Raw genomic sequence first — 23479 nt, 5'->3', positions numbered from 1 at the left:
AGTAAAGACTCGAAAGGAAGAATGATACATAGTCAAAGTCTGTTGCAAAATTGCTTTTGCTCCAAAGCTGGGATGACTGCGGATTCATCCGGATAGCTCAGGAACATGGTGCTGTATATATATCTTTGCCAATAACCGAAGTAACAGGAAGTAGTTTGATCTGTGATAATGAGTTTCCAACAAATTCGACCGCGTGAATGTTGGAATTCGTTGAAGAAGAAACGAGAACCCTTACAGGTGGCAGAGTCCAAGATGACGTCCAACGCTTGTGACTTAAAAGCCCTGAGACCTTTCATGAAAAGGCATGGGAGCGATGCTGAACGTTGATAAGGCACAATGTTGAGGAGATGGCCTGCCGCCGGAAGTATCACTATTGATGTACCTGGCCTCAAAATATTCTGTAGAAACTGCGATAAATCAGGACGCATCAGGACCAATTTTACTAGATTTTGTCTAACCGGTATTCAGGTTTTCAGGCACCTCAGACTTCAGTCCCGACTTCCGTCACTCTTTCCGTCCTATAAATGATTAGTATATAAATATGCGGAATATATCATAGCTTCGGTGAGAAAGCCGTTGTCATCTTTCATCCTCTTCCTTCTTGCCACCCACATTTCCCCATAACAATCTTCACAATGCGAGCAAATTTCTTCATAGCAGGTGCTATGGTTATCATCTTCTCGATATTAATTGCTTGCTCTCGAGCTGCTCCGATTGAGGTTAGTAAACTCCTTGATAAAATCCGATCTTGAACGCATTCTAATTTTTTGCATGTTAGAATTTAATCTCAAGGTCAGGTACTGGAGAGGCTAGCGCCGCAGATTGGAAACGTTCTGGGACTGGAGAGGCTAGCGCTGCCGACTGGAAACGCTCTGGGACTGGAGAGGCTAGCGCTGCAGATTGGAGACGGTCTGGAACTGGAGAGGCTAGTGCCGCAGACTGGCGTCGGTCTGGTACTGGAGAGGCTAGCGCTGCAGACTGGAAACGCTCCGGTACTGGAGAGGCCAGTGCTGCAGACTGGCGACGGTCTGGGACCGGAGAGGCCAGTGCCGCTGATTGGAGGCGCTCGGGTACCAACGAGGAAAGCGCCGCCGATTGGTAACCTACAGGATCAAATAATGTCCCAGCAACCAGGATATCTCCTTCTGACAGTCGCCATCATATCTCGAAACCCCGCTTCAGTGTATGCTTAGGCTGTCCCCATCTTTCCCCTCTTCGCCTAGTTGTTTCCTTCACGCTCTTTTGGCTCCGTCATATTCGAATCACTCTGCCTCTCATTACCACTCTGCGCGGAAATGCGCATATAATTTCTCTGGATGTCTGCATTCAATTACCAAAGGGTTATCGTTAGGGTTCGAGGTAGAGGGTGAACAAAACATATCCGACAATCGTTGCTTACGGCTTCCGAAAAATTTGTTTTCCGATTGTATGGCTCATGGACTCTTCTTTACTTACTGTGGATAAATTTGGTTTTTGATGTATGGTATACTCATCACAATTGTATCGTTTTTGAATATCTGTCGAATCAAAATGTACAGTAGTACGATCTAAAACAATGGCAATCGCATTACTGCCTGTAATAACCTGTAATATTGCGCAAACACATATATATGTAGTGCCTTGCAGGGCCCACTTGCATTCTGAGGCTATAGGCCGTTCCGACGGCTCTTCTGACTCCCTTAAGAAAGGAAAAATTATACGTGGTATTCAAGGTCTTGGGCAAATGCAGTAACTGCTATCAGGTGTTACTAGTATCATGCTCCCGAGAAACGATTTGTTGCTGAGCTGACATACCTACATACTAATCATGTCATCTAGATGTGATGGTTCAGGCCCCCAGAATCTCCTGCAGAACCTCACCCGAAATAGCGTCATTTTGGACCCGATTTTGGCGATTTCCTGGTCCTAAAATAGCGTCATTTTCAGTCAAAATCCGTAGTCCTTGTCCGTTTATAGCGTCATTTGAGTCGGCAGGAGTCGGCGCACCAGCACCGAACCAAAATTTTTTTGAGCACTGGAAAAAGAACATCAACATTTGAATTTTACAGCCCTTTGCATAATTCCGTGAAAATGGGAAATTTTTTTTTACCGGACCGCTCCATAAGCGACTTCGACCGAGATCTCCGGCCTGACAGCTGACTGCTTGGCGTCGTGCCCAGTAACAGCGCCATACCTCTGCACACTGTCTCCTCACGATGTACATGCACCTAAAATTTACTGGAATAGCTGCAAAAAGAACAGGATCCAGCAGGTATTGACTAAAAAGCTTAGTATTGAGAGGCTGCTGTCATATATTGAAGTTTTCTAACAAGTAAGAGGCACTAATGTAATAACAGTGTGTCGGGATGTTGAGCGGGTGGTCGTTGTTGCCACGTCGGGTCGACATCAAAGTTGGGTCCGGAACATTCAAAAATCGGACCGAAGTAGGAAAAAAAAACCCTGTTTTCACGGAATTATGCAAAACCCTGTAAAGGAAATTTTAGAAAAAATTCTCGATTTCACGTGACGATCCTGGTCCGAAATAGCGTCAATCATGGCAAAATCGTAGCGTCAATTAGGGCGTCAGGCCGGGCGGGGTTCTGCAGGAGATTCTGGGGACCTGATGGTTCTCACTACCCTTTGCGCCTCTCTTCGGGTCTGAGGTCTTCGCGGGTCTTAGCGCGCCTTCATGTAGGTTTCCATCTGGTTTCCATTTACTTGCGATTCGGTTGCGATTGGCTGTATATACGCGCGCAAATCTGGGGTAATTATCTTCTTGACTCTAGAGGAAATGAGCCGATATGAGCGATTTTCTCCCGAATCCTTAAATGCCTTCCAACGTATGGGGGGATATAACATGAGGATGCGGTAACATACTGGCTAGGTCCTGGTTCCTCTCTAGTGACCCTCATAATGACACGGGATGCGTTGATGACGGCTTACGCGGAGAGTATCGGACTAAAAGGGTCTGCCCCGTGAACGTTTGAACAAGCACGATGAATCTATGTACATGGAATGAACAGACCGCAAGGCCCGAGGAATTCGATTATTACCCAGGTCCAACACAGACATATAAGTGGACAGACGAAACCTGCTATAAACAGAAGACTGAGTAGGGATATTAACAAGACGTCATAGTAGCTCTTGGAAATCCGAGGATTCGTACAGTTCCGTGAAACCATGAGGGTTCAAAAAGATAGGTACGTTCCATCCATGAGGTTCAAATAGATGCAAATGTTCAGGAAGCGAGGTGATCCACGGCATCGACCAACTTCCCGTTAGAAAGCCATATATGGAAACGAATGTCCAACCCGAGATCCCTATATTGTTGCAGTGAATTTAACTCATCCTGGTCCATACGTCCAAATGCCGTCTTGGACATGCGGATATCGAGTAGCTGCAGATTCCCGCAGACACCCATCAGCTCGCCAGGTAACTGAGCCCGGCCATGAATTATATCCACTAGTCCCTCCCAGGGATCTTCACTACCCATTTTCATTTGACCACCCAATAGGTGCAATTCTTGTAAACATGGCAAGGCCGAGGGCTTGTTAGAAAGCCAGCTCACTACATTCTGGAGTTTGCAAGAATGGAGAGCAGAGAGGGTTAAACGTCTCAATGAGTTCTGCATTTCAAGAAATGTGCACAGGTTCGAGGCATTAAAAGCGTTGCAGATCGCGATCTCCTTCAGGACAAACGATGACCTGGCCTGCATATCTATTATTTTTGTATATGCTTGATCATTCATAAAACAATCTTTCTCTATCGTGAATTCGAAAGTTTCGAGGACGGGCAAGGTAAGCTGTTCGAAAAAGTGGTCTCCGTCAAAGGGAAATGACGCAACGACCGATAAAGAACGAAGTTGGGGAAAGGTCAAAGGAAATGGCGCCTCTGCGTCAGGAGTTTCGCGAGATACATGGATAGAGAGAGATACAAGATTGTGCGCATATACCCCCAGTAACGAGAAACCGCCAGAGATGGATGGGACAAATGCATTGCCATTCATAGCGAGATGGGTAAGTTGCTGAGGCTGTGGAAGAATGGTTAGGAAGGAGAATGTATCCTCATGATAAGTATCGGGGTCGAAGATAGCCCCGCAGTCGAAGGAGTATAATTTCGGAGCATTATGAAAGGCAGGATAGTAGCCATCTGAAACGAAAGTTACATCCATGGAATACGCAAGCATCGAAGACTCTGTGATATGACAGATGTTCATCCGCACGTGCTCGAGCAAAGGAGCATCAAGAGTTCTAATGAGGAGCGGCCGGATAGTCTGGAAGGGGGCCGAGAGCTCAAGACGACGCCAACGATTTGCAAACGGAATGATACCGAGCATGATGGACTTGGTGACTTGACCTTTGCCCTTTGGAACGGATAGGAAAATGTCTAAAGGCATATTCTGACCACTATGATTTAACCAATTTTCGATGAGCTGTTCGTGGTGAGTGAATTTGCCCGTCTGGATATATACGGTTAAATTCGTCCAAAGAGATCGCGTCTCGTGGGCCACAGTTCGCCAATAGCTGCAGATTTGTGTGAGGATCAACTGAGGAGGGATCGTGAAGACCCCAGATACGATTCTGTCCGGGTCAACTTTGGATGGGCGAGTTCGCGAATTCCGTTTTTGGAACGCGTCGTAAATGACACCTTGAGTGGCACAGTAAACGTGAAATATTTCGGAAATGAGTTCCTGTGGAAGACGCGAAAATGGAGATAGAATGGTTTTGATCATCGCGACTTTTTTCTCTGCAGCAGAGAGTTTGTCGCGAAGAATATGAATATCGATTTGCTCCTGTGTCAATATCGCGCGAAGTTGAGTAGTTGGAAGCGACGAAAATGTTCGCCATCGTTCCGAAATAGCGTGTTCTTCAAATTCATCGGGTGGGTCTGATGCCGACATACCTAGAAGAAAGAATTTATGAGAATCCTTTCATTAATGATTATGAGACGCACCAAAACCGACGTGATGGAGGAAGACAACTCGCAGCTACTCGGTTAGCAGTGTGTATATTTGTTGTTACCACTAATTATAAGTGGCTATGTTCAAGTTGAGGAGAATATGTATAACTCGCAGTCTTAGTATGAACAGTCACTGACTTACGGATGTCATGATGAAGTTCTAGGTAGTGAATGTAAAGTTGAATAGTGAATACTAGATATACACGGGCAGCGTCATAGTTATGATAGATACTTCGAAGGAATGTGCATCCTCAAGCCTCAGGCTGCACATTGAATTAGAGATATAAGAACTCTCTGGCATCGTTCAACAGTTGGGACTCACTAGGGCACGCCATCATCGCAACCCCAATGTCTCCATAGCCCTATTTAACAGTGTTGGATTCTGTTGACCATCAGGTGTTACAGCTCCTTGTGCATCTGCCTCCACCAACTGGCCGTTCTTTGCACGTTTATGTTGTTCTGCGGCAGTGGTTCGTAGCAATTTGAAGTAATGTTCCGATGTCAAACCACCAACGGTTTTGAATTTTCCGTACGGCGTGAGTCCTTGGGATTTTGTGTGCCTTACAGAGGTATGGACGTACGGCTTTAGCTATGAATGGAGCAGGATGTGTATGATTCGAGCAAAGAACTGAAGAGAATATGAAGAGGAACGCACCGGTGATGATTCGATGACATGCAATGGCGGAGCCACGAACACTCTCACTTTTTCGTCCAGTAGACGATACTTCGCCTTTCCCCGAACGACATGTTTACCTGGAGCACCAGTGCGATGGCCACCTGGGAGAAAAGCCTGACGAGTACCTGAAAGAATTCTAATTAGGATAGAATTCAAGGAGGGAAGTTCAAAGTTTTGAAAAAGACCTTTGTAGTAGTCCTTATTTCCTCTCTTTGTTGTCAAAGGTCGTCGAGAGGCTTTGGACAATCGTGCCACTGTTGGAAACATTGCAAACTCTCAGTTCCGGAAAAAGAATAACAAGTGTCTGCATCACTGGGCGCTTGATCATCAAAATTGAGAAGCGCTCGACAACCTTTGTTACCATATAATTACTATGAGATTACAACAGACGAGGAGAGTGAAAATCTACTTCAGTACTGTACTACATAAGTATTCCAAAACAAGTTCTGTCCGCTCAATATACACACATACTTACTTACTTACGCAGTCATGTTTTTGCGTTAAAATTCCGTTTCCCAGTCTTCTGCGTAACTGCAGCAAACTATAGGTTTTATTTGCCACCACCACCACTAAAAACAGAAATGGGTTGCTACTCCCATAGAGAAGGATGATGCTTACATGTCGATTCAATAGCCTTTTAGGCCATTGCCCAAAGATCATATCAATTTCATGGTTCAACCTCGCCTCGTAATCACTCTCCGTTTCGATCTCACAAAGGTCCGAGTCATCGCCGTCTCCTAACGGCGCTGCTGCAGGCGACTTTTGCTGTCCTGTTCTCGCAGGATTTAGCAAAGGTGTACGTTCATGATCATTTGCCGGTGAACGAGCAAAGTTCGAAACAGAGTTAGGACCAGGGCTATACACCAATAGATACCGTCTTCTGGCTTCTCGTTCGCATGCCTCCCTATCAGCCTGAACCCTTTTAGCTTTATCTTTTTGCTGGGAAACGAATAATTGGACGCGTTGGCCGAGGGGACCCCATTTCGGCGACACCGTCGCTTCGTCTTCTCTGAATCGAATGGGGGCAGAGATTGAAGACGACGGTGAGCTGGAACAAGAACTGACCGCTGTGTTTCCTTCAGAACGGCCAAGTAATCCAGCAGGGTGTAAAGAATTATGAACAGCGGTATTTCGATGTCGGTGCTCACGGTGCCGGTGAACCCCGGATGTTATTCTCACTCGTGACCGAAAGCGAATGGACCTGTTGGTAGGTATAACCATGGGCGCTGTAGGCGAAGGATGTTCTAGTGAAACAGATATTTTGAATGAGGTCGAATTGCGGAAAGTAATAGCACAGGCATTACCCTGGTTAATATTAATATTTGGAACTTCCTCGCTATCGTCAGTATCATCAGTATCCAAGTCGTGGATAGTGAGGCCTTGCAGCTCTTGCCGGGAGCTATCAGTAGGTGATCTAGTCAAGTCGATGATGTTCAGGCCGGGAACTATTTCTATCGAACCCGGCCGGTGTGAGCGTTGTTCATCGGACTCTATTCAGATGAGTAAGTTGTTGGTGGGATATAGATAACCGCCAGATGCTCACTGTGCGATTTGAGATTTCCGTCACCAGATGAATCCAACTTCATCGTGGCATTGGCTTCTGCCAACTCATTATCGCCAACGATTTGAGGTCCAGGGTTAACTGAATGCGCCATGTTTGTCGCTGGATGCCGAGCGAAACCACATACAGCTGTTGAGAGACAAGAAAGGAGAAAGTAAAGCTTGAACTGGTCGCGTTGAGAAAGCTGATAAAGCGAATGAAGCGATTACATACTTTCAATACTGTATAAAGAGCAGTCATGCGACCGCCAGACTAACTTTGCAAGCTCATTGGTGGCGACTGTCTAAACCGTGAGCTATCGGTGGGCTAGATTTCGCGTTATTCAATGAGGAAAGACAGAGAGAGGTATCCAATAAGTACCGACGGAAAGTAGCGGAAAGGCCTCCGAACTTTAGCTTTATTTAAGTTTCAGGTTCATACATACCTACCGCAATCCATAAAATTGTATACGTATGTACGGTTCTCCACGGAAAAACTTGGTAAAACCCCACAGTGACGAAAAGACATTCCATTGTGATAAAGTGTAAAGCGTCACAAACGAAGGCATACTCGTCTACGAGGAGTCATAAAAGAACAGCCAACGCTAATACTACGGAAACCCCCCGGAGAAGGCTAAAAGTCTGCGAAAACTTCAATGACATACAATGGAGAAGAAGAATAACAAGTCCGGATGTGTACTAACATCACTTGTGAACCGCCAGCTAAGACGACGAAGAGGATTTTTTTAATGAAAAGCTCGGTCAACTATGTACACGACTCGATCGTGATAGGCTGAAGATGTAGCATGCACAAAGGCTGCGCAATCAAAGAGTCGACCGAGTCATAGAAGGATGAAGTATGGGACAGACAAAGGGGTAGTTGATGAAAAATGCAGATGCTAACAAGGAATTGCAGATAACTGGTACACATGTGTTATTCGATAGCAATAGCGATAGGACGACGAACAAATGCGATGCAATGGGTGATGATTATGATCATTATGATGATGATGAGTGGAAAGCATGGAGATCGATGAGACAAAGAATACAAAGGGTTGAGATTGCAGAGAATTTGCTGGTGTTGATGATGGATACCTTAAAATCCTACCGAACGTAGACCAGACTAGTATTCCTGTACAACGGATAAGCATCCGCGGAAAAGGTAGCAATCTAATGGTGAAGAGAAATCAACATATACTCACAAAGCTAGATGAAGTGGACCAATAAACTTCATTCATATCTCGTACCGCCAGAGCACGAACATGGCTGAAGCCAACAACTTAATCAATCGCACGGCGAAAGTACAAATCAAGAAACCAGTCGACATGATTGAGCCAGTCCTATTTTTCCTTCACACCACAAGAGAAGCGCAAGCGCCTCCCATTCTCGACCAAGGCTACAGCTCGCACGCTAGCGGCGAGGGTCTCATCATGGCTTTACCAAACGTGTCGTTCCCGACTTGGGAACATCCACGGGATCTTACAGCCGTCTTTTCTCTGTGGCGTAACACAAGTGTCGCGACGAGTTGAGATGGGTTGAGGACGCGTTGGTGGGAAGATGGAGAGCCTAGAGCAAAGGGAGATACGGGTGGAGGAGATGGAATAGGTTTTGGGACCACAATGACCGGGTGTTGCTGCGAGTGCGCGGGCCCGATTGTGTCGTTCAACGACGATGAGGAGGGTTCGAAAAGAGGCGGCGATGGATGTTCACCAGGCCCTTCCGTTATCGGCAGGATATTCGCAGCGGGCTCGAGGAACCGCGCCACAGGAGAAGTAGGTCGTTCGGGTCGGTCAACGTCCATGTCCATTGCATTCTCTTCCTGATAATGAGCTTTGTCAAGGAATGACACACGCGTGGCATGTCCTTCGAGGTCAGGGAGGTGAATGATCCCAGTCGCAAGAGGCGCCATCAATGAAGGCTGAAGGAGAGGCACAGAATCGATAGTAACAGTGGCAGTAGAAAGGGCGACAGATGCGAGAGGCATACGGAGAGGGGATGGAGGTGGAGAAAGTGGCACAAACGGCTCTCGTTCGCGATAACCCCAGTCAGAAAGATGTTTGCCTAGCCGATCAACAAGCAGGACATCCTGGTTATGCATAATGTAATCATGCGATTGTATGCGTCTTGGATCAGCAGTCTCATCACCCTCTTCGTCACTTTCGCTATCGCTGAGAATGTCGAAGGTGACACTGCCACTACTAAATCCTCCGTCGATGTCCATCCTCCCACAGGCTTTCATTTCTTCTCTCCACGTAATACCATGCATGATACTTCTTCTGATCAATGCAATGAAACGTATATCCTTGAAAGAATATGAGCTGGCTTTAGGAGCCGAGAAGCTGTTGTTACTAGCGGGCGTGCGTGCAGATGATTTCGTTCTCTTTGGGGCTGGCGACGCTCGAGGAGATGGGAACGCAAAGGAATCCAAGTTCTCCTTCTTATGCTGGGATGATATCGAGTGTACGGAACTTGAACGTCGATGACCAAGAAGGAGATGGTTGGAACGTCGTCGGCGACCTGTTGGCAGATTGGAAGATGGTTGAGGCTCCGACTCATCTGACGAAGCCTTGGGAAAAGGGATGACATTAACGTCCACAACCTTTAAAGGGGAAGGCACTGTATAAGACTTGGAGAGATTTCTATCTTCATCACAGATGTTGACAGTCACACTCTCCAATGATATCGTACAGATTGGAGGCGACTTCCTTGAGTTCGGCGATGGCGGTTGACCTGAACGCTTTGAATATCTCAAAGACGATAGTCTTGATATCGCGGACGTCGTCAACGATGACGCTGTTAGCAATGACAAAGACGATCCTCGAGAATGTGAGCGGTCGACACGCTTCAACTTTGTAGGCGACGACGGTAACAGAGATAGGGATTTCCTTTTCGTCCCACTCGAGCAAGAATGTTCAGCATCCTCGTGATTGTCGCGGACGTTGGACAACATAAAAGTCATATAAGTATTCGTTATCGTGGAAGAGACGTATAGGATTAGAAGAAAGGACAGTGGGTGAGCTTAACTCAGGTCGAGTGATAGAAGCAGTCCAAGGGCTGTGTCTGTGCGGAGGCCCTCGAACACGCTGGCAACAGGCGGGAAACGCGACGTTGAACAAGGAAGGAAGGAATAAGGGCAATCCGAATCCGTCGGTTTTATGGCACGCCCTTCGGACCGCAAGTAGCCGATCAATTATTTAAGTCTCGTGATCGCGCCCTTTCAACGCGTTTCTGTATGTCACTGAAACCCGCGCCGATGCACAACCTTGCAAAACGAAGAGAAGAAAGACCCAAGACGTTCTAGTAGCAGGACGACGAGCGAAAAACTGCTCATGCCTTCATCGCTATTTTCAACCAGTTCCTTTGCGGGTCATCAGCTGATATCTTTCCCTAACATGAGGAGAACACGTTGCACATCTAGAAACATCTAGCCGAAAGCTCCCAGATCAACCATCTCGATTCTGAAAGTACGCGTCTCTGGAAGATCATGATATATGTAAACCGTGTTCATGCACGATGGAGTATGATTGGGCAAAGCTTTACACCAACTTACATCCCCAAAGCCGATGGTTGGCTAAGATATACAAGATCGAGTTGCTCAAAAGCGTGGGGTTTAACACGAGGGATAACAAAACAAAGATTCTTTGGTCAAATCAAAAGAACTACCATTATCTAGGCATACTGAGCTATCTTGTATAGGGATCGAAGATGTACCCGCTGGGTTTAGCTGTATCAATGTCTAGACCTTCGATAAGCTCTACAAAGGATAAGACGCTGCGACTGATGTAGTAGAGATACGCTGAGCAAAAAGGGACAAACACCTTCAATACCACCTTGAGGCCAACAGTCTGACAGCTGCTGCCGCAAGGATAGAGATAAAGGTAATTGAGACAAAGCCCAAGTTCACTCACCCTCGATCACTAAGGTCTACTGCGTCCGCTTGATATTCATGGGGAGGTCTCTTACCTGAGATGGGGTCAGAAGCAGTTCCGAAAAAGGACTACTTTCCTCTGGTACCGTCTAGGTTCCGGCGGTGGCGGAAGTGGATTGCCAGTACAAGACAGCAATTGTCAAGAGGATATTCTAGTGACGTTGAGCAAAACATCGACTGCATCTTGATTTCTCCTTCGATGAATGACAGTAGATGAAACCTGCATCTGCAAAACATGGATGTTCGCCAGAGCAAGGATACTGGCTGGAGAGCGCTGTCCAGCACTGAAAGCACTCCCAGCAGTATTGATCAACTGCTGGGAGTGCTTTCCCAGCTGGACAGCGCTGTCAGCTGCTCTCCAGCTATTAGCCGAAAATCCAGGTTTTACAGATGTGGGATACCGCAGTTATTCTTGAGTAGCATACTAAGGCCATCCGACGAGGATGACATGTGTAATCGACCTTCCTGTCTAGCGTACTGTAGCATCAGAGAGTGGATCCCTGATATTATTGCATGGTTCTTGCAAACCCAAGCACTACTTATCCTGTAACTTCATGTTAGTTAGAATCCTACGAAGGAGCTCATGTGGCTGAGGATGTTCATACCTTATTCGAGATGACTACTTGAAACAGACTACGAGTGACTCGTGCGGTGCACATTCAGCAGCTCAGTTCCGCCCACCCACTCCTTTCGCCTGAGGCGAGCAATGGGCGTTTAATCATGTGTAATCAGCTCATCGAAACAAGCAGGGACAAATAGAGTTTTCGGCAAGTTGCCATCAACATTCACTCTCAATTGATTTATATTTTTAGAGTCTCCAACGCCATTTAGCTACTTTTTCTCTTTCCACCACGACACACCCGATTGACCCCATCCTAACCTCTCTACTAAGAATTCGTTAATGGCTCGTTTACTAACCCTCGTCTCTCTTTTATTCTTCTCCGTCGGCTCCCGGGTTGCTGCAAGTCCTTGTGTAGCATTTGACGCTTCGTGGAACTTGTACGCATTCGGGTTCAATGGCAAGGACTACAATGCTGGTACCTCTGATTCTTGGGCTTCTGGTATGCCTTTCTTGACCTCGTATCAGGATTTGGCTCTTATATCATCTCTGCTAGGCACCGCGTCCGACGTTACAGCTTCGGGTCGGCCGTGAGTTCATTACATCTCAATGAAACAGAAACTAGTCGATCCTGAATTGTAATTCTTTCAGCCCATTCGACGGTGCTAACACTACTTGCTATCTCTCCCAGGTAGGAATGTAGTGCAACTTTTGACATCGTTAGGTTTTGACCTGATAAAACTGCCAGTTCTACAACGGGATTTATGTGCTGAATGGCGACTCTTCTAATCCTTCCGACGTGCACATCTATGACCCTACCGCGAAATCATGGACTACCCAAGCCACCAGTGGCGGTCCCACTGACGGGTATTCAGCCGTTCTCGATCACGACACAAATGTCTTCTGTAAGTTCTATTCTACTTTTTGCAATACCTTAATGCTCACTTCGCTTGTGTTCAGACGTACTCTCCGACTCCGGTGAACTGTGGTTCCTGAGCTTCGAAAACATCACGACCGCCGCGCAGTCTTCGACTATTCCTTGGACTGATGTTGAAAAAGCTGGCTTTGATACCACCAACTACCAACCCGTCATGGCTCTTGCAAACAACCATGTTCACTTCCTTGATGTTCCCGGAGTCGCTGCAGGAAGTGCAGACATCTTTGTAATCCACTGTAAGGAGCACTTTGATACAAGTTTTTCTGTACTCATTTTTCGAAACAGTTTCGTGGTTCCAACCTGATTCTCAGTCGTACGGAAACTTCCCTGCGCAACACGGCCAGACCACTTCAATCTTTGAGCCTGCTAACGATGGTGTTAGTACCCTCATGTTTTCAAATTATCGGGACTTCGCCTGATGTGGTGTATATCTTTCAGGTCCAGCTCGCTTTCGCTTACATTCCTGATGACGGCTCTGCTACATACATCATCGACGTCGTGGTAAGGGATTTTGTGACCCTTTATTCATTCCGAGCAATGTTTGATACCTACATTATAGTCTAACACCACCGCAACGATGGCTGGACCTTCAACCAAGGACTCATCCGCCTCCTACTTTGCATCCGACGCTGCCATCGTCCAGCTCACCTCTTCTGGTGCTGTGAACTACATTCCTTACACCAATTCTTCTTCGGACTCTAGCGCGTCCTGGAGCACTGTCAAGAATCTCGTTTCCGTTGCGCCTACCTCATCTGCATCATCTGGCTCCGGCTCAGCCAGTGCCACCAAGTCCGCTACTGGCTCTGCTGCTTCTGGCACTTCTACAACTTCTACCTCATCCAGCTCCAGTTCCAATGGCTGCATGGGAGTGGCTGCAAAGAGCGGTACCGTTGTAGTTGGCATGATGTCTGCCTTGTTGTTGGGTACCATTGCCCTGTTCATATCCTAAACCTGCCTGCCTCTGAACATTCATCGGACATTTTGCATTCGTAGTTTGTTGATAGTTGGGTTATAGTACATATCCTGTCGCCTTGTCTTCAAATTCATTTTTGATCCATACAGAATTCATCTCTGCCTAATTATCAACACACTCCCAGATAATACTAGTTTCGACAGGAGTTGAACTGAAAACTGATTGAAATCTCCTCCAGCGTTAGACATATTTATATTGTCATGATAGGTCGTTGCAAGTCGTGAAAGTCGTAAAAATAATGCAACAATGGAGTGAGGACTGCAAAAAAACATCATGAGGAAGAGTGAAGTCGTAGATTATAGGAGTGATGTGTTCTAGAGTGGAATGGGAGGAATCCGAAGCTATGTAGGATGATAAATAATGCAGGATCCCAAGTATAAGACAGCGAAGAGCAAAGCAAGGAGGCACAATATAAGCGACAAAAAAAACAAAGATGACCGATTCCGAAAGGCAAAGTCTACGAACGTTTTCCTGCGGAACTAGGAGGACGCGAATTTGCGCTCTCGCTGTGGCCTCTCGAGCGACTATTTGATAGCGCAGACGGAGAGCGTTTTGGTAAAGATAAATCATCTTGTGATCCCTTGGAAAAGAAATCATCCTCGTCTTCATAAGGTGATGATGATGCATTAATCTGAAAAAAGAGTCAAGTTCGTGGTGGCACACAAGAAAACAAAATACCACTACGTACCCATTGTCCAAGGACCTCCGCCACTCTCGTTGCTTCCTCTGGACTGAACCGACATTCTGTTCCCTTCTCTGCATGGAGCCTCAAAAGCTCACTCAAGGACCTCTTCCCTTTCGTTCCAGTCGGTCCTGTCGGAGTTGCATAAACTTCACCGTCTGCGGGGAACGCGACGGAATTACGCGGTGTTTTTGCATCATTCCCTATGTCCTTTTCGTTTATGATGAGGGAGCGGTCCCAGTCCTCGCTTTGTGAACTGTTTGAATGAAGAGAGAGTTGTGACATGGAGAAGTCGGCGGCATCAACAGAGTCGGAGGACATGGTGTAAAAAGGGACGAAAGCAGATATATATATGCGGTAATTGGGCACAGAACAAAGGTGCCTTTAGAATAAGAGAAGGCTAATACAAGCAAACAAACTGGTTAACGTGAGAGCGCCGTTGTAGAGATATCGCGGATGGATCGGCGTGAGGGAAAGGTTTCCGTGGATTGTTAGAGCGACTGCTAGAGTTATGGCTCGAAAGAGTATGTGCTGCCTGATACACGATGATTTCCGGGTGAGCACGAACTTTACTACAGTAGGCTGCAATGACTAAGATAAGCTTTGGCGTCCCAAAGAGCAGGATAGAACTCACAGGAAACCAATATATGATAAAATTAGAACGCCCACAGTACAGACTATGAGATTCCGATGTTCCTAAGAGGAGAGGGTGGAGGGAGATGGTGGCGGTTATAATTGAAGGATACTGGATTCCCACGCGCAAGAAATGAATCAACAAAAGCAAGTTTGCCCGGAGTTCAACGTTCAACGTTCATGAATGGGCTTTCAAATTGAACAAATTCCATTGATGATTCAATTTTTTATGTTTATTTTACCGCCAACTACAGTTCCTGTAGCGGGGAAGGTCCTATGTAAGATCATTCATACCACTGACTAGCGGCCAATGTATACAAGTACACATTTACTCATTCTGAATCGTTCTCAGAATCAGATGGAGGAGGTCCAACAGGCACATTTACTCGTTTCTCGTTGCTTTCTCTCCTCGGATTGTGCTCCCAATCTTCACCAGCGGACCCGTCTTCATCAGACTCGTATTCCCTCCTATGATTCGGGTTTTCGAATAGAAGATCTTCAGAGTCATTCGAATGCGCATCTAAGGGAGCAATGAGTATAGTACAGGCGTGTACGAACACATGAGGACTGACTCTTTTCTCTTCGAGATTCCACCCAGTTACTCTCCAACTCTTCCATGAGTTGGTCTTGAGCCGCGTTTACTTCGGCCGGTGTTGAGCATTTTCTGTATCTCTCTAAGAAATGTCTGCCAAGCTTAATGGTTGGATTGGGCGAGATCTGAATGTAACCCGAGGTTTACCTGTTCACTTTCCAGAATGATGCACCCCAACCGAAGCCGGCCAATAAAATTTCAGCATATGAATCAAAACCAGTGATATAGAATGCGGCTGCGAGTGCTTCGACACAGTTCAAACGCCAGGGTTTTCCGTAGTTGGTTGGATTCGTGGCCAGAAGGTAAGGCACTAGGTAAAAACAAAGCTCAAAAGAGAAAGCGAGGGCTCGAATGGCGGCGCACGTAGTCTTTCATGGGGACTGGCTATTTTCCCGAATGGTACATCATCTAAGCGTGCCCAAGAACACTCGACAACGGCGAGGCCATTTTTGACAATGATATCGCGATCTGAAGGAGATATTACTTGAGATCCTTTGGGTCTGAAAGCGAAATATACAAGTTGGCTATTTGTCAAGGAGCGAGAGGACCTGTCGAAGATGGCTCACGAGACAACGATACCTCTGTACCTTCCTTGACCGACCTTGAGTTCCTTGATTAACCCGAGGCGTGCCAATTTCTTTCCAGAACAGCGTCGGGGATCACAATGATTGAAATCCTGGTCATGAATTCAGATCGAGGAGTCAGATTGTGTGCTTTATCTAACAACTTACCCACATAGCTACCGGTACGTCAATTCGTGGCTCATTTTCTTGTTCTTGTTCATCTGTGATTATATACGTTAATATCCAAGTTTTCCCTTAACGATCAATGCCTAAAAGTACCATCAGTTGGAAGGTTCGATCCACCTTCAGCAGAGTCGATAATACTGTCCGGCTTCCAGTCATCCAGGTCCCGTTCTCGGTTTAATTTCCCCCGGAAAGTCCCTCGTGAGCCTCCTTTGTATCCTGCACCGCGCCCGCGCTTTCCTCGAGAAGTTGAAGTAATCGTTTCTGAGTTTTTCCGACCCATTGCTAATAACTGGGGTTTAGTAAGGGAAGAGATAATCAAGCGCCCGCCTGCCCTCTGTCGGAAAAGATCAACCTGCACGGTTCGGTCCTTGAGAGACAGCGCGACCAGATGCGAACGAACACTATAGGTCAGAAATATTATGTACTATTCTCAAATACAAGGATACAATTGCAATAGAAAAGATTCTTAGGTACAACGCCAATAGGACCCTACCTCTTTGTATAAAAGCACATACAAGAGAAAATACAAGAAGTTTTTAAAAGTAGTAACGTCCAGCAACGTTGTCATGATAATGATATGGAGTTCCAGAAGCAGACAGTCCGAGTTTGACATATAAGCTACTCCCGGTGAGGCTATGTGTAAAAGTCACTACTATCTTGGTTTCCTTGGCCTCAAATTGTATCGCGAGGTAGCTGGTTCAGACAAAGCGGTTTCCACCTTTCTGGGAGCTTTCTTGGGAGCCGAGGGTTTCCAATTTTTGTTTCCCTGGCCTTTTGGATTACTCGTCTGTGGTTGGACGGCGCTGCGCAATTTCCTACCACCAATTGCTTTGGAGCGGGAAGGAACAGGAGCGTCCGAGGTGGATGAAGACGCTTCCATTGTAGGATCAGAAAGACGCAGCTTGGTGCGCGATACAAATGTTTCTGGCGGAGCTTTCCTCTTCAAATCACCTACAACGGACGTAACAATGCTGGAAAAAACATCTTTTTGTGAAATATCCTTTACAGCGTCTCGAAGAGTAGTAATGTTCAGTGTCGCCACTGGATACTTATCAAGTGCATCGAATGGTACACCTTGAATACGAACTTTGTTGCGGAGCGAGACAAGGGTACGCAATAGGCCTATTGAACCTATATCTAAAGATCGTTTGGGTATAGCTCCGAATCCAGCAGTGAGGGTTGCTTCATCAAGAGCATCGCCCTGAGAAGGAATAAGCAACGCTTTCAATGATCTTCGCCCTTCTTACCTCTTTCAGTAGTCCAAGAGGTGTCATTTCGTTGACTGCTGTCCGGATTGCCGCACTCTCTTCATGATCTTCATCTTCACTATTGGATATTCCTCGGAGAGATAGACAGATCCGAGCAGAATCCTCGAGCTCAAGGATGAAATATAGCGTCGCTGTCGCCTCTCTGGTATGCATGCAGAACGGTACGCCATGACTATCCTTCAGCCAGTCGAGTACAGCAGAAGAGATCGATGTATAGAAAACGAGCTGGGAAGGTTTTTCGGGCGAATATTCGATGGTATCTTCTGTTACATTTTCTCCCTCCCTTCTGAGAGCGACAAGGTGAGCTCGCTGGGATGCCCAGTTCGGAGGTGTAATGGTTGAAAACGAGAGAACTTCCGAAACTACTCGAGGTCTTTTGAAACACAGCGCTACAGCAAATGCAACGTAGTCCAAGTCATATGAAAGAGGTTCGTCGGCGAAAGAACGAGAAGAGATGAAGTGATCTAAGTCTGGAGCCAGATATGATTCTTCCAAAAGCCACTGAGCCACGGCAATAAGAACGAGGGACTCGTCTACGGCAACGCACGTCATTGCATCGTCGGAAAAACGTCCAAACGCAGTGGTCACCCAACCAATTTCGTGAAACAATGGTGGGGTAAAGCGGTAGTCGGCAATGAGATGCTTCAATAACAGATGTTGCATGTTTACACGTAACGGGTTTACTTCAGTGGAAATGAGGGTGTTTTCTGCAGCATATAGAATTGAAAACGTACTACGTTCAAGTTGTCCCATTGGAATGCCGTCAAGCTCTGAACAAGACCGAGGCGATTCGGCTCGTATGAACTCACCTCCATCAGATGGCCAGAAATCGGTGAACATCTGGATGTAACGGTTCAGCAAATAATGTGGACTGCGAAATCCATCAACAAGCATAATAGTTATGAACGCCGCAGTCATTCGATGTCTGTAAGCTACTTTTGGTATGACAATAGCTGAATCAATGAGAGCTCTGATGTCGCTCACCTCCCCCGAAGCCAAACCCACATGCGATGCAAAAGATGTTGACCAGAAGCAGAAAAAGCGAGATCGCGTGGCATGTATTTGAGTATATATGCTCGTTGATCCTCGAAATTGTCAAAAGCGCCAGTTGATGATGTCCATCGCCACTCTTTCCAGTTGTCTTCCTGGAAATGAACATTAGGAATCCATGTTCCTGCAACTACCATGGTGGAAGACATGGTATGCAGATGCGATTGCCATGTTTTTATGATCTCCTTCAGTACTGGATGCGGACCATGGACACTTCGAAAGGCGAACCCAAGTCTTTCAGAAGCAGCATTGGCCTCATCAAGAACGACGAAGAAATGAGATCCAGGAGAGTGACGTCGGAAGAGATTCATGATATCTTCTATACATTGCGTGATACAATCAATGAGTAATGCATCAGTGACTCTTGAAGTACGGATAGTGGTCTGTAAGACTGCAAACACGTCTGAACCATTCGTGAAATAAGGCTGTAATTGAGCAAGCAGCCATCGCCTTTTATGTACTTCTTGGATTTCGCCCTTGGCCACAATTTCGATGTACAGCTTAAATACCAACAACCTGGCCAATAATGTTTCGCTGAAACGACGATAAGCCAGTGCAATATTGGCTAGCACAGGTCCAGAGTCAGAAGTTGCGTCTTCATCGTTGAGCACAGCGGTGAAGTATCGGTCATATGGTAGTCGTTGATTGACGACAGATTGAACATCAACGGAACCCAGACCGAACGTGTCGACTGCCGCTGTGAAGAAAAGACCCCAATGCTTGCAAAGACCTTCATACAAGAGCCTGGTTTTGCCTGTTCCTGATGAATTTACCAGGAAACTGCGGATATGTCAGCCATAGAAGGAAGACAGAAGGAAGTCAAGACGAACGTATTTTTATCTGGAGTAAATATATGATCCATGCGTTCGTTGAGTTCGGGTTCTGACTGAAAGCGTCCCGTTTCGTGCAGTACAAGAAGCGGTTCGCTACTGCGATACTTGCAGGGGATGCTAAGTTTCCTAATATGTTCCACCACATCCGTGCTAGAGACGAAGTCGCCGCGCAAGTTCCATGGAAGTGAATTATATGTCGCAGTACCGTCTACCACTTTTTCTAAGGGTTCACGCATGGTTTCTAACCTGTTGAATATTTCGCATAATTCTTCCCTGTAATACACCATTGCTCTTGGATGACTAGGAAGGCCTGGATTGAACCTTCGGTAAGTACCCGTGTCCAAAAATCAATCGAACTCACCATATCCCTTCAGGATATCCGGATTCTCCTCTACATATGCCTTTTGCACTAACTTTTGCAAATCCGGATCGCGCTTGAGCAGCACAGCACAACATTGCCGAGAAACTAGTTGTTGGCCGGTCGTGATTTCGCTCCAAACATCGTTCAAGTATTCGGAGAGAAATATTGCCTGCCCATCTTCAGAGGACGACATTGTGTTCAGGCTGTGTTCAGGAATGTTAATCATAATGAGGCTGCACTTGGCGATCTCGGACCGGTGATAACCCGGCAGATCGTTGACTTGGCTTACAATCACATTGCAAGAATACTGGCATTGCAACGAAAAAGGTTCTAAGGTCTCGAATACAAAGGCAGTAGAATTCTACAGGACCCTACATACACCTATAAAAGCACATACAAGAGAAAAAACAAGAAGTTCTCGGAAGTAGTGATGTCTAGTAACTTCGCCATGGTCAGGCCATGGTATGGAGTACCAGAGAGCAGAGTCTGAGTTTGACCTAGTCCGAGACTATGTATAAAAGTCACGAACAATATACTATCTTGGTTTCCTGGGCCTCAAATTATATCGCGATGTAGCCGGTTCTAACAAAGTAGTTGGTGCCTTTCTGGAAGATTTCTTGGGAACCGAAGGTTTCCGAATTCTGATTCCCTGGCTTTTTGGGTTACTCGTCTGTGGTTGGTCGGCGCTGCGCAATTTCCTACCACCAATTGCTTTGGTGCGGGAAGGGGGAGGGGCGACCGAGGTGGATGAAGACGCTTCCATTGTAGGATCAGAAAGACGCAGCTTGGTGCGCGATACAAATGTTTCTGGCGGAGCTTTCCTCTTCATATCACCTACAATGGACGTAACAAGGCTGGAAAAGACATCTTTTTGTGAAATATCCTTCACAGCGTCTCGAAGAGTAGTAATGTTCAGTGCCGCCACTGGATACTTATCAAGTGCATCGAATTGTACACCTTGGACACGAACTTTGTCAGGGAGCGAAACGAGGGTACGCAATAGGCCTATTGAACCTATATCCAAAGATCGTTTGGGTATAGCTCTGAATGCCCCAGTAAGGGTTGCTTCATCAAAAGCATCGCCCTGGTTTGGAAGGCATAAGCAACAATTTCAATGATCAGGCCCTTCGCCCTTCTTACCTCTTTCAGTAGTCCAAGAGGTGTCATTCCGTCGACTACTGTCCGGATCGCCGTACTCTCTACATTATCTTCATCCCCGCTGCTGGGTATTCCTTGGAGAGATAGACAGATCCGAGTAGAGTCCTCGAGCTCAAGGATGAAATATAGCGTCGCTGTCGTCTCTCTCGTATGCATGCAGAACGGTACGCCATGACTATCTTTCAGCCAGTCGAGCACAGCAGATGAAATCGATGTATAGAAAACAAGTTGAGAAGCTTTTTCGGGCGAATATTCAATAGTATCTTCTATTGCATTTTCTCCCTCCCTTCTGAGAGCGACAAGGTGTGCTCGCTGGGATGCCCAGTTCGGAGGTGTAATGGTTGAGAAGGAGAGAACCTCTGAAACTATCCGGGGTCTTCTGAAACACAACGCTACAGCAAATGCAACGTAGTCCATGTGATATAAAGAAGGGTTTTCGGCAAAAGAACGAGAAGAGATGAAGTGATCTAAGTCTGGAGCCAGATATGATTCTTCCAAAAGCCACTGAGCCACGGCAATAAGAACGAGGGACTCGTCTACGGCAACGCACGTCATTGCATCGTCGGAAAAACGTCCAAACGCAGTGGTCACCCAACCAATTTCGTGAAACAATGGTGGGGTAAAGCGGTAGTCGGCAATGAGATGCTTCAATAACAGATGTTGCATGTTTACACGTAACGGGTTTACTTCAGTGGAAATGAGGGTGTTTTCTGCAGCATATAGAATTGAAAACGTACTACGTTCAAGTTGTCCCATTGGAATGCCGTCAAGCTCTGAACAAGACCGAGGCGATTCGGCTCGTATGAATTCACCGCCGTCGGATGGCCAGAATCCAGTGAACATATGGATGTAACGGCTCAGCAAATAATGTGGGCTTTGGTATCCGTTTTCGAGAAGAGTTAGTATGTACGCCGATGTCATACGATGCCTGTAAGCCATTATGTCATGTTTTGAAATTTTACATGAAGGAAGTCTTAGTAATACTCACCTCCCCCGAAGCCAAACCCACATACGATGTAAGAGATGTTGACCAGAAGGAGAAGAAGCGAAATCGTGCGGTAGAAATTTGAGTATGTATGCTCGTTGATCCTCGATATTATCGAACGCGCCAGTTGATGATATCCATCGCCATTCCTTCCATTTGTCCTCCTTGAAATAGATGTCAGGAATGTATGTTCCTGCAACTACCATGGTGAAAGGTGTTGCATGCAAATGTGAGTGCCAAACTTGTATGATTTCCTTTAAGACTGGATGGGGACCATGGGTACTTCGAAAAGCAAGCCTATGTCTTTCAGAAGCAGCATTGGCCTCATCAAGAACAACGAAGAAATGGGAACCGGGAGAGTGACGATCGAAGAGATCGATGATGTCTTCTATGCACTGTGCGATACAATCATTAAGCAAGGCATCACTGGCCATCGAGTCGCAGATAGTACACTGTAAGAGTGAGAACACGTCTGAACCGTCAGTGAAATAGGGTTGTATTTGGGCAAGAAACCATCGCCTTTTGTGTATTTCTTGAAATTCGCCCTTCGCCACGAATTCTATGTATAGTTTGAAGGCTAACAGCCGAGCCAGTAATATTCCGCTGAAATTACGACGAGCAAGTGCGAGATTGGTTAGCACGGGTTTGGAGTCAGGATTCGCATCTTCATCGCGGGGCACAGCGGTAAAACTTCGATCATATGGAAGGTGATCTTGGATGATGTATTGAACATCAACCGAACCCAACCCAGAAGAATCGACTGCAGCTGTGAGGAAAAGACCCCAATGTTTGCAGAGGCCTTCATATAACAGTCTCGTTTTGCCCGTCCCTGAAGAATTCACCAGGAATCTACAAAAAGGACAATGAGAGAAGCAAGGATTCAAGAGAGTTGGGACAGACGTGTTCTTTTTCGGAGTAAAGATATGATCCAAGCGTTTGTTGAGATTGGGCATTGATTTAAAGCACCCGTTTTCATGTAATATAAGGAGTGGTGAGCTATTAGGATACTTGCATGGAATGTTGAGTCTCTTAATATGCTCCACTATATCCTTGCTGATGGGAGAGTCGCCGCGCAATTTCCATTTAAGTGAATTGTGTGTCGTAGAGCCGTCTGCCACCTTTTCTAAAGGAACACGCATAGTTTCTAGCACGTCGAATACCTTGCATAATTCTTCTCTGTAATACACCATTGCCCGCGGACGACTGGGAAGGTCTGGATTGGACCTTCAGTAAGTACTTGTGTCCAAAGATCAATCGAGCTCACCGTAGCCCTTCAGGATATCCGAATTCTCCTCCACATGTGCCTTTTGCACTAACTTTCGCAAATCCGGGTCGCGCTTGAGGAGCAGAGCGCAACACTGCCAGGAAACTATTTGTGGGTCGGTTGCAATCTTGCTCCAAACATTGTTCAAGTATTCGGAGAGATATCTTGCCTGCCCATCTTCAGAGGATGACATTGGTTCAAGCTGTGTTCGGGTATGTTAATGATGCCGAACTCGACGATCTCGGACCGGTATAACCCGGCAGCAGATTTTATCTGATTTACTAATACCAGATTCTCTTGTTCTTCTCTTTTCTTAAATTCTCCTTTTGTTCCCTTTTGTTCCATAGTTCTCCA

At 46.3% G+C, this 23479-nt stretch overlaps 10 protein-coding genes across 10 annotated transcripts; 2 read left to right on the top strand and 8 right to left on the bottom strand.

Annotated features, from left to right (window-relative positions):
* The first annotated feature begins 339 nt into the window (after nt 1–339).
* Nucleotides 340–1588, top strand: C8R40DRAFT_1077730 (uncharacterized protein). Its single transcript, XM_046226994.1, has 3 exons — nt 340–564; nt 658–719; nt 779–1588. The coding sequence occupies exons 2-3, from the start codon at nt 666–668 to the stop codon at nt 1100–1102; spliced, it is 378 nt and encodes a 125-aa protein (XP_046092476.1). The 5' UTR covers nt 340–564; nt 658–665; the 3' UTR covers nt 1103–1588.
* Nucleotides 1589–3217: 1629 nt separating this feature from the next.
* C8R40DRAFT_1164807 (uncharacterized protein) lies at nt 3218–4879 on the bottom strand (the record flags this gene model as incomplete). The annotated part of the gene is made up of 1 exon (XM_046230568.1): nt 3218–4879. One exon carries the CDS (start codon nt 4877–4879, stop codon nt 3218–3220), a length of 1662 nt encoding a protein of 553 aa, XP_046092475.1.
* Nucleotides 4880–5272: 393 nt separating this feature from the next.
* On the bottom strand, nt 5273–5881 carry C8R40DRAFT_1031622 (uncharacterized protein; the record flags this gene model as incomplete). Its single annotated transcript, XM_046223187.1, has 3 exons — nt 5273–5527; nt 5594–5739; nt 5800–5881. 3 exons carry the CDS (start codon nt 5879–5881, stop codon nt 5273–5275), a joined length of 483 nt encoding a protein of 160 aa, XP_046092474.1.
* Nucleotides 5882–5997: 116 nt separating this feature from the next.
* Nucleotides 5998–6994, bottom strand: C8R40DRAFT_39275 (uncharacterized protein). The gene is made up of 3 exons (XM_046234906.1): nt 6919–6994; nt 6233–6858; nt 5998–6183 (listed from the first exon to the last, which is right to left on the bottom strand). Exons 2-3 carry the CDS (start codon nt 6833–6835, stop codon nt 6115–6117), a joined length of 672 nt encoding a protein of 223 aa, XP_046092473.1. The 5' UTR covers nt 6836–6858; nt 6919–6994; the 3' UTR covers nt 5998–6114.
* A 1474-nt stretch (nt 6995–8468) lies between these two features.
* On the bottom strand, nt 8469–10230 carry C8R40DRAFT_38656 (uncharacterized protein). Its single transcript, XM_046234890.1, has one exon. It carries the CDS (start codon nt 10110–10112, stop codon nt 8550–8552), a length of 1563 nt encoding a protein of 520 aa, XP_046092472.1. The 5' UTR covers nt 10113–10230; the 3' UTR covers nt 8469–8549.
* A 1752-nt stretch (nt 10231–11982) lies between these two features.
* Nucleotides 11983–13526, top strand: C8R40DRAFT_1164804 (uncharacterized protein; the record flags this gene model as incomplete). Its single annotated transcript, XM_046230567.1, has 8 exons — nt 11983–12142; nt 12197–12230; nt 12292–12331; nt 12389–12545; nt 12601–12813; nt 12863–12954; nt 13016–13078; nt 13137–13526. The coding sequence occupies 8 exons, from the start codon at nt 11983–11985 to the stop codon at nt 13524–13526; spliced, it is 1149 nt and encodes a 382-aa protein (XP_046092471.1).
* Nucleotides 13527–14007: 481 nt separating this feature from the next.
* Nucleotides 14008–14553, bottom strand: C8R40DRAFT_1164803 (uncharacterized protein; the record flags this gene model as incomplete). Its single annotated transcript, XM_046230566.1, has 2 exons — nt 14008–14181; nt 14239–14553. The coding sequence occupies 2 exons, from the start codon at nt 14551–14553 to the stop codon at nt 14008–14010; spliced, it is 489 nt and encodes a 162-aa protein (XP_046092470.1).
* Nucleotides 14554–14992: 439 nt separating this feature from the next.
* On the bottom strand, nt 14993–16254 carry C8R40DRAFT_37107 (uncharacterized protein). Its single transcript, XM_046234859.1, has 6 exons — nt 16189–16254; nt 16024–16133; nt 15821–15957; nt 15605–15767; nt 15438–15550; nt 14993–15385 (listed from the first exon to the last, which is right to left on the bottom strand). The coding sequence occupies exons 1-6, from the start codon at nt 16192–16194 to the stop codon at nt 15198–15200; spliced, it is 717 nt and encodes a 238-aa protein (XP_046092469.1). The 5' UTR covers nt 16195–16254; the 3' UTR covers nt 14993–15197.
* A 604-nt stretch (nt 16255–16858) lies between these two features.
* Nucleotides 16859–19911, bottom strand: C8R40DRAFT_1164801 (uncharacterized protein; the record flags this gene model as incomplete). Its single annotated transcript, XM_046230565.1, has 5 exons — nt 16859–17407; nt 17454–18399; nt 18459–19304; nt 19355–19667; nt 19719–19911. The coding sequence occupies 5 exons, from the start codon at nt 19909–19911 to the stop codon at nt 16859–16861; spliced, it is 2847 nt and encodes a 948-aa protein (XP_046092468.1).
* Nucleotides 19912–20022: 111 nt separating this feature from the next.
* Nucleotides 20023–23411, bottom strand: C8R40DRAFT_36192 (uncharacterized protein). Its single transcript, XM_046234841.1, has 6 exons — nt 23126–23411; nt 22762–23074; nt 21865–22710; nt 21614–21804; nt 20859–21562; nt 20023–20802 (listed from the first exon to the last, which is right to left on the bottom strand). The coding sequence occupies exons 1-6, from the start codon at nt 23316–23318 to the stop codon at nt 20254–20256; spliced, it is 2796 nt and encodes a 931-aa protein (XP_046092467.1). The 5' UTR covers nt 23319–23411; the 3' UTR covers nt 20023–20253.
* Nucleotides 23412–23479: the final 68 nt, after the last annotated feature.

The sequence above is a fragment of the Lentinula edodes genome (assembly GCF_021015755.1).
Source record: "Lentinula edodes strain Le(Bin) 0899 ss11 chromosome Unknown C8R40scaffold_1, whole genome shotgun sequence".
In the NCBI taxonomy this organism is placed as follows: domain Eukaryota; kingdom Fungi; phylum Basidiomycota; class Agaricomycetes; order Agaricales; family Omphalotaceae; genus Lentinula; species Lentinula edodes.
The sequence above is the reverse complement of the archived record's forward strand: the minus strand, read 5'-3'. Positions and strand labels throughout refer to the sequence as shown.